At 43.2% G+C, this 11,879-nt stretch overlaps 1 protein-coding gene across 1 annotated transcript in view; it reads right to left on the bottom strand.

Annotated features, from left to right (window-relative positions):
• The window catches only part of aco1 (aconitase 1, soluble), a 39,183-nt gene extending 27,548 nt beyond the window's left edge, over positions 1-11,635 (bottom strand). Inside the window, exons 1-6 of the mRNA XM_079491600.1 lie at positions 11,465-11,635; positions 7,019-7,208; positions 5,218-5,386; positions 3,680-3,817; positions 3,215-3,284; positions 1,160-1,343 (exon numbers count right to left, since the gene is read on the bottom strand). Coding sequence (XP_079347726.1) covers positions 1,160-1,343; positions 3,215-3,284; positions 3,680-3,817; positions 5,218-5,386; positions 7,019-7,118 — 661 coding nt within the window. The 5' untranslated portion in view covers positions 7,119-7,208; positions 11,465-11,635. The remainder of the gene's footprint in view (positions 1-1,159; positions 1,344-3,214; positions 3,285-3,679; positions 3,818-5,217; positions 5,387-7,018; positions 7,209-11,464) is intronic.
• Between the last annotated feature and the right edge of the window lie 244 nt (positions 11,636-11,879).

Below are 11,879 nucleotides of genomic sequence, written 5' to 3'. Positions count from 1 at the left end.
TGATTTTTGCCTGGTTTCAATGAGAGTCAAAATAGCCGATCTACAAGCTCACAATGCGTTGCAACACACATCCCAGAATAGGGATGCAGGGTGTTTAAGTGGTAAACAAAAGGGCCATTTTGATTATCGCAATGAATATCGTTAATCGCAATGATTTCTGCCACAATAATCGCAACATCATATTTCCCTGTTCCGCTGTGCTCACCCCATGTTTGAGTGTGACTAGTCCTCACTCACCTAGTCTCACGTAGCCAGACAACTACTCCACAATCTCCAAAAGCTATTATAGTCTGGAACTGCACCTCCCAAAATGCGAGCAAGGAAGCTGCCATTTATGAAAATAAATTTCAAAATATCTTTACATTTTATTTTTTGTATTTCCATTTCTGCTAAGCAGTACAAGCTATATATGATTAGACGATTTATATTCCTATTAGGATAAATTTGCAGGACTGTATAAGGACGAAACGGAAGTGGGGAGGAGGCTTCACTTCAGCTTTATCTTTACTCATGATAATAATAATAATAAACCTTATTTATAGAGCACCTTTCATGACACGAGTGCAGCGCAAAGTGCTTTACAAGACAAACAAACTATAAAAAATATCAAACAACATAACAATCAAGGCACAATCAAAGTACAAAAATGCCAAAAACACCAAACATCAAAAATGCATAAAAAGAATAGGTAAAACAGTGAGTCAACAAATAATTAAAATCAAATGACTCAGCCAAATGCTAGAGTAAAAAAATGGGTCTTAAGCTGAGTTTTAAAAACAGCTAGGGAAGGTTCCAGTCTAACACCGGGGTCAAAAAAACGAACCGGGGCAATTTTAATGCAGTCACGCAACGCAACGCGGGCAGTGGAGCCACCCTTCAGTGATTAAAAAGGGAACATTCCCTGACGGTGACGGAGACGCGACGCTGACGCGCCCGGCGGAAAGTAAGGTGCATTGGAAGTTTATTCCAGGCGGTCGGCCCGTGGAAGGAGAACGCTGCTTCGCCATATTTCTTCAATGCCATTCGTTGTGGCTTTTCAAGCAGGCCAGCAGTGGCGGACCTATAGATAGATAGAGCTTCCGTTCTCCAGACTGTATGACGGAAGCGTTTGAAAATTGCGAGAGGCAACAGTCTGGCAACGCGAGACTAAATCACTCACCCCATCCCAGCACTCCCAGGCCGTCGATCATGGTGGTGTGGGAGTCGGTGCCCACCAGGCTGTCGGGGTAGTAGAGCCCGTCCTGGTCAAACACCACCCTGGCCAGATACTCCAGGTTCACCTGGTGGACAATCCCCGAGCCGGGGGGGATGATACGCATGTTCCTGAACGCCTTGGAACCCCACTGGAGAACACAATGACAAACGTTCAATACGTTGTTTTTTTTTTTGTTTTTTTAATCAATCATTTTTAATTTAGCAGACACTCTTAATCCAGAGCGATTTACAGCAAAGCAAGAACACATGGTAACACATCAAATACATAGAATCATAAGCAAGCTAAGAACATAACATCTGTCTAACAGTAGAATATATGAGTATACACTATAGAGTGCCATCATGTCTACATATTACCGTAACACGCAAAATTCCTTTCAAGGAAGAGCAACTTGGAACAATCTACCCACTAACATAACATAACATAACATAACATAACATAACATAACATAACATAACATCCTTTTCTTCTTTTAACACATTTTGGGCGGGAACCCCTTTTTGTGTTTTTGTCATTGTTATAATTTAGCTATTTTAGAAAAATCGTGGAAATGTGACGCAAAATTGGAATATATATTTATTCAGAACGAATGTTTTGAACTCAAATCTTTACTTCTGGGGGGGGGGGGGGGGGGGGTCCCTGGAACAACATATGTTCAGATGGGGGTCGGCAACCAAATACATATATTTTTTGGGGTCCTTGACATGAAAAACCACTGACATAGAAACATGAGGTTTTTCAGAAAACTGTCAGGATTTAGAAGGCATTTGTAGAATCGTTCCCAGGTCAAAATGGGTTAAGGTTCAACTAGGCGTATGGCTTGACTCTGAACTCTCATTCAAATGTCACATTGATAACATTGTTAGGAAAATAAACCATAGCGCTGGTGTTCTCTACCGTAAAAGGAAATGCTTCACATTTACAGTCAGAAAGAAACTGGTTCTCCAACTCATAATACCCATCATGGACTTTATGCTGATGTTGTTTACCAGACACTGCACCTAAAAATAACCTTCTTCCACTCAATACCGTTTACAACCATTTGTGCAGATTCATCCTTGGCTGTCCATATATGACTCACCATTGCACAATGTATGAAACTCTTAACTTGCCATCTCCCTCCGTTGCTGTAACTGTAACCAGCAGCACTGGTTACAGCTCATTTTTTAAATGCATTTATTGTAATTATCCACAGTACCTCAAACAGTCCATTGTTCACAGGTCTACTTTGACCTGAGATCAGATTCTAAAAATGTCTTCTACATCCTGACAGTTTTCTGGAAAACCTCATGTTTCTGTATCAGTGGTGCTCAATATTTCATGTCAAGGACCCCAAAAATCATGTAATTGGCCGCTGACCCCCATCTAAAAATATGGACCCCCATAGAAGCAAAGATTTGAGTTAAAAACGTTCGCTCTGAAAGAATATATATATATATATATTTTTTTTTTTTTCAAAGATTTGCGCCACATTTTCACGATTTTTCAAAAATAGCAGACCTACAAGCTCGTAGCGCGGCACTCTGTGCCACGCTATGAGCTTGTAGGTCTGCTATTTTTCAACAGATAAAGTATAACATAATGTTTAAAACACCAAAAGGGGTTCCCGTTCTGAATGGATTAATGGTCCAACAGTATCTATTTCCGTCGCCAAAAGATCTTTTAGGTTCAAAGCTCCTTCTGACTGGAACAATATTCCCCATTGTATTCTGTCAATAACATCTTTTCAACCGTTACAAACTCTGCTGTCCTCTCACTTTGACAGTTCCTGTAGGTTTTTTCCTACTCGACGATTGCCTGATTGTTCTTGTGTAATAACAATGTAATGAGTTGAACCACGTGATCGGCTTCTAAGGCAGCCAAATCCAGCCTGAATCAGATCTGAGCCACATCCACATTGGAATCTGATTTGTCTAAATGAGTCATGTGACCATTTAAACCAATCGGATTTCAATCTTGATGTGGCAAAATGTTTAAAATACGCTTTACGCGACTAACCTTTAAGAACTGAAACCTCTCTTTGTTTCTGTCAAACTCCAGGTCCTGGTTCTTCTGGAGGCTGTCAGTCCTGAAAAGACAGACAGACAAACAAATAGTTTGTGTTACAGATAGCAATGATAGCAATGTAAGCTAGCAATGTAAAGATAACTTTTTTTTAGCGGATTGTTTCCGGGTCGTGGGTTTCCGAGTAAAAGCGGCCATGTCTTTCCGGCACCCCAGAGCTCCTATTTTGAAGGACTTCCGGCACTGATTGTGTTAAAAACTCTCCCGCTCCCACTCCACTCGTATGCTCTGTGCAAGACTACTGTCGGTTGTAAACAAGAGTCAAGGCAAGTTTTTTATTCGCACTGTAGCCATTTAGGTCATTAGATAAGAGCATTGTAACAAGTTGTGAGCTTGTAGATCAGCTATTTTCGCTAAGTATCAAGCAACGACGTAGCACAAAAGAGCCAAAAGCCTCACTTCCGGTTGAAGTCCACCTGAATGGAATGGTCGATGACCAGGTCAGCAGGACACACGGGGTTAATCCTCTCAGGGTCTCCGCCAAGCTTCATCACCGCGTCACGCATGGCGGCGAAGTCCACCACCGCAGGCACACCCCTAGTGGAGAGGAGGAGGAGAACATCATCCGTTTTTGTACATGTTTGCAGAAGAAGACACATCCAAGCATATTTCAAACCCCTTTTAGGTGCATTGGTACAGGTACTCCAGCATGTCATTAACATTAAAAGACGATAGCCGATCTACAAACTCACAACGTATCATTTGTGAGCTTGTAGATCGACCGTTAGTATTTCCGCTGCGCGTTCACCCCCGCCAAAAAAAATGGGACACTGGGATTCTAGGACACTAGCCCCCTTTCTGAAACCAGCTCCTCCCCACTCGAGCTACACACTTGCCCTCGATATGCGCGTTCACGCGAGGCTGCGCCATATTAAGTGTCGTCCAAAACCAAGCAGCCTTGAGTGGAAGTGGCTTATAAAGCCCTCAAGAGCGAGTCTGTGCCGATCTAGACTCGATTGCCTTGTGCAGCCCTGCTCTGTGTCCGCATGGAAACCGCAACCTACAAATGTAAGAACCACCACAAATAAATGATAAATAAACTCCTCCTAAACAATCTTCATCTGATGCAGAATAGACAACGCTCCAACTGATGTTCACAAGGGCTCTTTATTTACCCCACCGTGAAAAAACTATAAATGAAACCACACAAACAAAACAACTTTTAACACAATGATTTATAAACACCATGGATGTATATGACATGTCATTTTTGACAGTCACGCTGTATTTCCTTTTTCCATATTAATGAAATCCACGTCACAAACATAACTGTACAAACAAAATAACAGGTAACACAATTGCGTGATGGTAACCATGGCAACGAATGGTGTCTGTTTCCTGTTTCTGCACAAGGAGGGCGAGTGTATTTCCAAACAGTTTTTTATACCCAGCACCCTAATCAAGGGAACTTGATTCAGCTGGAGGGGCACTTTCTGACGAGGGAACCTCCTGAGAGCACTTCAAGTCAAGGGACTGGTTTCAGAAAGGGCCTAGGATACTAGCATTCTAGGACACTAGGACCATGCCGGTGAAACGTTGATAATAATAAATAATGTATTTGTATTTGTATATTTTAGATTTTTTAACCCATTGAGACCTGGAACGCATCCATGTCACGTTAGCGTTTAACCACATTAACCATTAACCCATTTTGGGGCGGGAACCCGTTTTGGTGTTTTAAACATTATGTTATAATTTAGCTATTGAAAAATAGCAGATCTACAAGCTCATAGCGCGCCACCGAGTGGCGCGCTATGAACTTGTAGGTCTGCTATTTTTGAAAAATCGTTAAAATGTGCCTCAAATCTTTCCGAAAATTGTCATGATTTAGAAAACTTTTTTTTTTTTAATTTCGACGTCAGGCCTGAATGGGTTAATGAGCATGAGTGCGTGCGTGCGTGCGTGGGTGGGTGTGTGCGCGCGTGTGCCAAGCGTACGTGAAGTCCTGCAGGATGACCCTGGCGGGCCTGAAGGGCACCTCCACGCTCCGGCTCTGCGTAGTCTTCCAGTCCAGGATGCTCTCCACGTCCGAGCTCTTCACCAGGAACTCGTCGCAGTTCCTGACCGCCGACTCCAGGAGCACGCGGATGGAGAAGGGGAGACGCTCTGAGGGACAGACAAGACAATTATAACAAGTAAGACGCGCGGACCCGGGAAGCGAACGCAGCTCGTAAATTTCAATAACAACAATTAGAATAAATTACATACTTTAAGAGTTTTTTTAAAGTTCTTTCTTTAGTGTGTGTAGGTGTGTGTGTTTTTTTAAGTTTTGTTTAAGTATTTTTTTAAGTATTTTTTTAAGTATTTTTTTAAGTTTTTTTTTAAAGTTTTTTCTTTTTAAGTTTTTTCTTTTTAAGTTTTTTCTTTTTAAGTTTTTTTTAAGTTAAGTTGTGTGTGTGTGTGTGTGTGTGTGTGTGTGTTTTTTGTGTGTGATACAGCTGCGCCCTCTGGTGACGGGCGGGTGGTGTAACAGCGTGACACACACACACACACAGACAGACTTTGACCAAACACTTATGTTTGATTGCCTCCCTCCCCCCAATCAAACAAGTGTTTGGTCAAACCACGTGACTTCCATTGGAAAAGCATTGGGGCGGCCATGAAACACAGGCAGAGCACAGCACAGTTGTTCTTTATGTGTGTACGAAGCCTAACAAAACAGGAATGACCGACCTTGGAATGCATATCAATGGTGGCGGACTGGCGGTCCATTGTGTCGACCAGACCTGCTAAGTAGCCTACTCTAGGTGGAAGTAATCTAATTAGCCACAGTTTAAATTGTAAATCGCAATTACTTGTGACAATTAATCGCCAACTTAAAATGTGTAATCGTGACAGGCCTAGAGACAATCATTGTTCATTTATAATTATGAAGATTGAATATAGTTTCTGTTGAGCAGGAACCTCCTACCTCCAAATTGTACATTTTTGAGTTTTCTTTTTTGTGAGGGGCGCTAGCCCCTCCTATATACAGGTTTAATGTTTGTCTTTAGTTCAATGTTTGCCACTGACAATGAAGCGAACATTTACGTCATAATGTGCCTGATTACGTCATATTGTCTCTGTATTGTTAATGGCGTATAATGTTTGTGTTGGCACATTTTTTTTTATATCACCATTACATCACCTAATCAACATGAGTTAGACTTTAATATATTAGCGCCCCTCACTTCACACGAGTGCCGAGCAGATGAGGGAGATTTTACTCTGAAAACCCCCACCTACCATTTCCACCCAAAACCGAGAGATGAAATCTTCCATTACTACATCGCCAGCGTAAGTCTGATCTCTCTTTAGAAGTGTTAAAATTCTAACCAAGATGCATGATAAAGTCAGAAATTAGGACAGCGTGGCCTGGGCCGTGGCTCAACGGTCTAGGCACGTTGGCTGGTAATCCAGTCTGGCAGTGTGCCGCGGGTTCGACTCCCGATCCCGACGGCCTTTACTGCATGTCACCCCCCCCCCCCCCCATCTCTCTCCTCATTTCCTGTCAGCCTACTGTCTGTCCCTCCATAAAATATATAAAAATAAAGGCGAAAGCCACAAAAAAACGCCGTAGATTCAGAGAAAATATTGAGGTTTGTCAGGTCGTAAACCAGGAAGTAATGGCTGCATGGGCAGCAAAACAGGTCCAGGAAGGGTTGAGCAAGGCGTTGCCTAAAAAAATGTCCGCTGTCAAAAAATTGATTTTAGCGATCGCGTTATATATATCATATCATTAACATCCCAAGTTATTACCATATCTGGGATCTTCGAGTTTGGTCAGGTTGTAGAAGCGCCGGTCCGGGGCGTCGGGGTCCAGGGGCTCTGCGATGTGCTCAAACGGGTTGTTTGTCATTATCCTGGAGCTGCTCTACAGTCTACACCTCGATGCACTGGACTGGACACAGCTCTGACAGACCCACCGGACACACGGACCAGAAGAAATCTATAACAGAAGAAAATAATAGAAAGAGTCTGTGGAAATGTTTAAACAGGAAAGTGTCAAAGGTCTCTCTCAATACGTGCCAGTCCAGATAACAGCTGACATGAATCTGTAACAAATCCTCCTCTCATTGTGTAACTGTTACAGTAGCATTGAGGACAGACTGCATGCCTCACCCACACACCCTACCAACAGTCATTAAGACATGTGAATCCCTTGACTCCTTCAAAACCGCTCTCAAAGGGCACCTACAGACGGCTGCAATTCAAAACTGCCCCCCCCCCCCCACCCCTTTTTCCCCTCACTGTATAAGTTTCTTTTCCCTTTTTACCTCCTTTATGATGAATTCCTGTTCTGTTCTTTGGCTATATAGAAGTGTCTATTTGTACGTCTCTAAATGTTTTGATGAATTGAACAAGGTGGACCCTCTTGTAAACAAGTGTAATGCTTTATTGGGTCGTCCAACTCAGTTAACAGTCTTTGTATTGAGTTGTGCTTGAAATGTACTGTAATTCTGCAAACTGTTAATACATATTTCAATCAATCAATCAATCAAACCCTAAGGACTAAAAAAATACCCTACTATGCAAACCACAGTTTGTCTAAGCTGTGGGAAGTTATAATGAAGAAGGTCCGACAGTATGAAAGACAAATAAATGAGACAACTGTTCTCTTCGACTTGAAACTGCAGTAATCAAGCTCATAATGCATTGTCTATCGCTGAATGTGACAATGAAATAATTGAGTCGTGCTGACCCAATAGAATCCGATCGCAATTAAGTGCCTCAGTCTATCATAAAACAAATGTAAAAGTTAAAGAGACACACGCGCGCACACAGAGACACAGACACACACACACACACACACAGACAGACAGCCACATGCACAGTTGCACAGACACGACAGGGACAGCATATTCAGGCTTCTTAAGTTTTGTACCTCATTTGCCCCATGCTGTCCTAGAAAGCAGTTCAACAGTAACACGCACGTACAGTATGCACGATTGCACGTACGCACCACAAAGAGCTCTGGTTGGTGGTCTGGTGGGGGCGGTGTGGGCCTCTCTAGGAAGGAACCGACTTTGATAAAAGTGCTGAGTGATCATTACATAATCTAAGTAGTGTAGTAGCATACTAGCATTCAGACCACTGTGACTGCACTCTATTGCGACTTTAGTATACTACACTATATACAGTTGGGTGCCACCGATATTGTCCCTTATCATTTGACCCATTTAGGCCTGACCTCAATTTTTTTTTTAAATCCTTCTAAATCCTCCAGTTTTCTGAAAGAAATATTTTCACGATTTTTCAAAAATAGCAGACCTACAAGCTCGTAGCGCGCCACTCGGTGGCGCGCTATGAGCTTGTAGATCTGCTATTTTTCAATAGCTAAATTATAACAATGTTTGAAACACCAAAAGGGGTTCCCGCCCAAAATGGGTTAACTGTCCTTTTGCGCAGATCACGCAAACCTCAGCAAAAAGAAAAGGACAATATCGATGGCCTCCAACTGTATAGTATATGGAAAATAATAATATCACGATTCTTTTTCAAGCAGTATCACGATCCAAGTTATCACGATTTGTTGTTTTTGAGCGGTGCCTAGCCGCTCCAATACGCAGCTATGCGTGTGTCCGTCGTATGTCCATTTCAGCACAGACTTCTACAGTAGCGCTCTGTGACCTGGGGTGGCACTGTTGGGTGGCTACTGGCTAGCGCTGTGTGACCTGGGGTTTGCACTAGAGTTCTAGCCTGGATCCAGCCCAAAGACCCCGCCCACTCTCTGAGTGGACTCCGTCTCTTGGTTTGGTTGGCTTCAAGAAAGCTACAGTCTGATAATCAGGCTACTAGAGTTCAGTACAGTACCTATAACAAATCAGCATAGCGTGCACCGCTCAGTTCACTCACACGTGTGTGATTTTGATGGTTATTTGACAAGTTACTTAACAGTACAACCACATACAAGATAACACAAACTAAAAGAAAATGTAGTAACACTGTCACACCATTTACACCACTGGAGCGGTGCCCGTTGGGCACTGGCCTACTTTGGAATGATGCAAGTTGGCAGAGGGCAGAGGCTTTTGTGTCAAAATCACCCGTGATTTGTGCCCTAGGGTTAATGAGTGATCAGAAACAGCTCATGTATGAGTGATCAGAAAGCACTTTGCATCAAACCACGCCACCATGTCACTCACTGTGTAAAAGTTGAACTGATAAGAGAGCTTAGGAGACGGTGCTTTCACCTGAAATGTCCGCACGCTGTAGGACGAAATATTATATTATTATTATTATATGGCTGTCGGGCAGAAACCTCATATCCAATATATATTTTCTTACATTTTTTTGGGGGGTTGTAAATGAATGCCCTACTTGATCATGCTTCCCAAAGTGGGTGCTGTGGACCTGGTGGCACCCTAGGGTGCCGTGACACAAGGCCAGGGGTTGCATCCAGTGGTGGAAACAGTCAAATGTTTTGTAAAAGTATCAATAGTGTACCTACCCTAAGGGACACGGGGGAGAACATGCATATAGGGCAGGCTATGGGCGCTGATGACGCGGAGGAGAGAAGTAAGAGAACGCGAGTCCCCAGCGACATAAATGTATGGGTTCTATAAGTAAGTAGGCTAAGTAACAATGTAATCCAGGTGGTGCCATGGATGAAAAGGTTATTTAGGCTACAGGGGTGACCCGAGACAAAAGTTTGAGAACCTCTAACTATACTCAAAAGCATAAAAAGAAGTAAATCTACAAGGTGTTTTTTACTTTTTTTGTAGGGATGCACTGAATATTTCTTCCACCGAAAGTATTCGGCCGAATAGTGGCAAAAAAAATAATCACACCTGTGTGAACTGAGCAGTGCAACTATACATTTATTGTTATGGTTACTGTACTGTACTGTGCTCTGTACTATATTGATTATTATATATACTGTACTTTGATTCATTTTTATCAAAGTTGATGACAGTTACCGCGTGGGGGTCCACAGGGGGTCCCCGGAACATCCAGACCCCCAGGAACGCCTTCCCACATCCGAACCGGTCGAGAAATGACAGTTACCGCGTGGGGGTCCCTGTGGGGTCCCCGGAACATCCAGACCCCCAGGAACGCACCCACGGGCCTTCCCGCATCCGAAACGGTCGAGAAGTGAGTTACCGTGTTGCAGCTTTCCGTGCTCGCACAGACACGTACAGACACGTACATAACTGCGGAATGGATGGGAGGCACCGATCATTGTCTCGACGATATCGCCCACCGCTACCCCCTGTGGTCCTTGAGGGGGTCCCTGGAACCACGAGGGTCCTTGAGGGAGTTCCAGGGGGTCCCCCAGCTAAATTAGTTAATACATGTACAGCATTAACCAGTTTAACTGAAAACAAAAGTCGGTCACTGCATTTGAAGACAGTGTACTGTGCGGGTGTTTGTTCCTTTTTCATTGTCGGGCACCGTACCCTCTCCTACGCACCTGTCGCCTGTAGGTGTGCAAAAGCCTTGCTTTTTAACCGAAAACAATATTGACAATTTCAGATGGGGGGTCCACGGCCAAATGCATTTTAATTTGGCATGATCAAGGTTTGAGAACCACTAAATTACCTATACCTAACCTTATGCCATTCTTATTCATATAAAGTAAATTATGATGTAATAACCACGCAGTACAAGCTTGCTTGGCCACACACACACACACACACACACACACACACACACACACACACACACACACACACACACACACACACACACACACACACACACACACACACACACACACACACACACACACACACACACACACACACACATATCGCCATTTCAATCAAGATATCACAGATATCTTGAAGCCTACAGTATATTATATAGTCTGAAAAAACGCATTAAAAAGCACAATCAATGGTCTGAGTCTGAGATGCTATTACAATAAAAATGTGATCAATGTGAAAACTTTATGCATAATGAATTAAAGCCCGACCATAAACAAACAGCTACACTAATAAACAAACAACAAAACCGAGATTAAATTAAAAACAAAACCACCAGATTTATTTAATAATCTGTTTTACGGCGGTTGTGGACGCTTTCCGACCAAAGCAGATCTACAAGCACACAGCGCGTCGCCTCGCGGCGCGCGGTGAGCTTGTAGATCTGCTCCGCTCTCGTCGGAAATACAGTGACAGTTGAGGCGTAGAAGCTCCAGTAAAATCGCTTGTTTTCCGTTGTTTTCAGACTTTAATAATGTGACACCGAACGTACACTTACCTTGGCTGGCGCAGTAAATAAAGCCGTCTGTGTGTGTCTCTGTCCGTGCGCGTGTGTGTCTAAATGATAATGTGACCCAGAGATGATCACTACTGACTGCAGACTACAAAACACACTGCTGCTACTCTCTTCCTGGTTCACCGTGACGTCACCCAACGACGTCACTGTGTGCACGTGATGTGTGTGGGGCTTTTCAAAACATAAGCAACAATATATATATATATGACATGCCTATGACACACGCACACGCGCGCACACACACACACACACACACACACACACACACACACACACACACACACACGCACACGCACGCACACACACACACACACACACACACACACACACACACCACCTAAATTACAACCTGCACATAACATTCATTCAAACTGAACTCTGAAGATAGGTGGGTTAT

This window comes from Electrona antarctica (assembly GCF_951216825.1).
Source record: "Electrona antarctica genome assembly, chromosome: 21".
In the NCBI taxonomy this organism is placed as follows: domain Eukaryota; kingdom Metazoa; phylum Chordata; class Actinopteri; order Myctophiformes; family Myctophidae; genus Electrona; species Electrona antarctica.
This window is presented reverse-complemented; position numbering and strand designations above follow the sequence as displayed.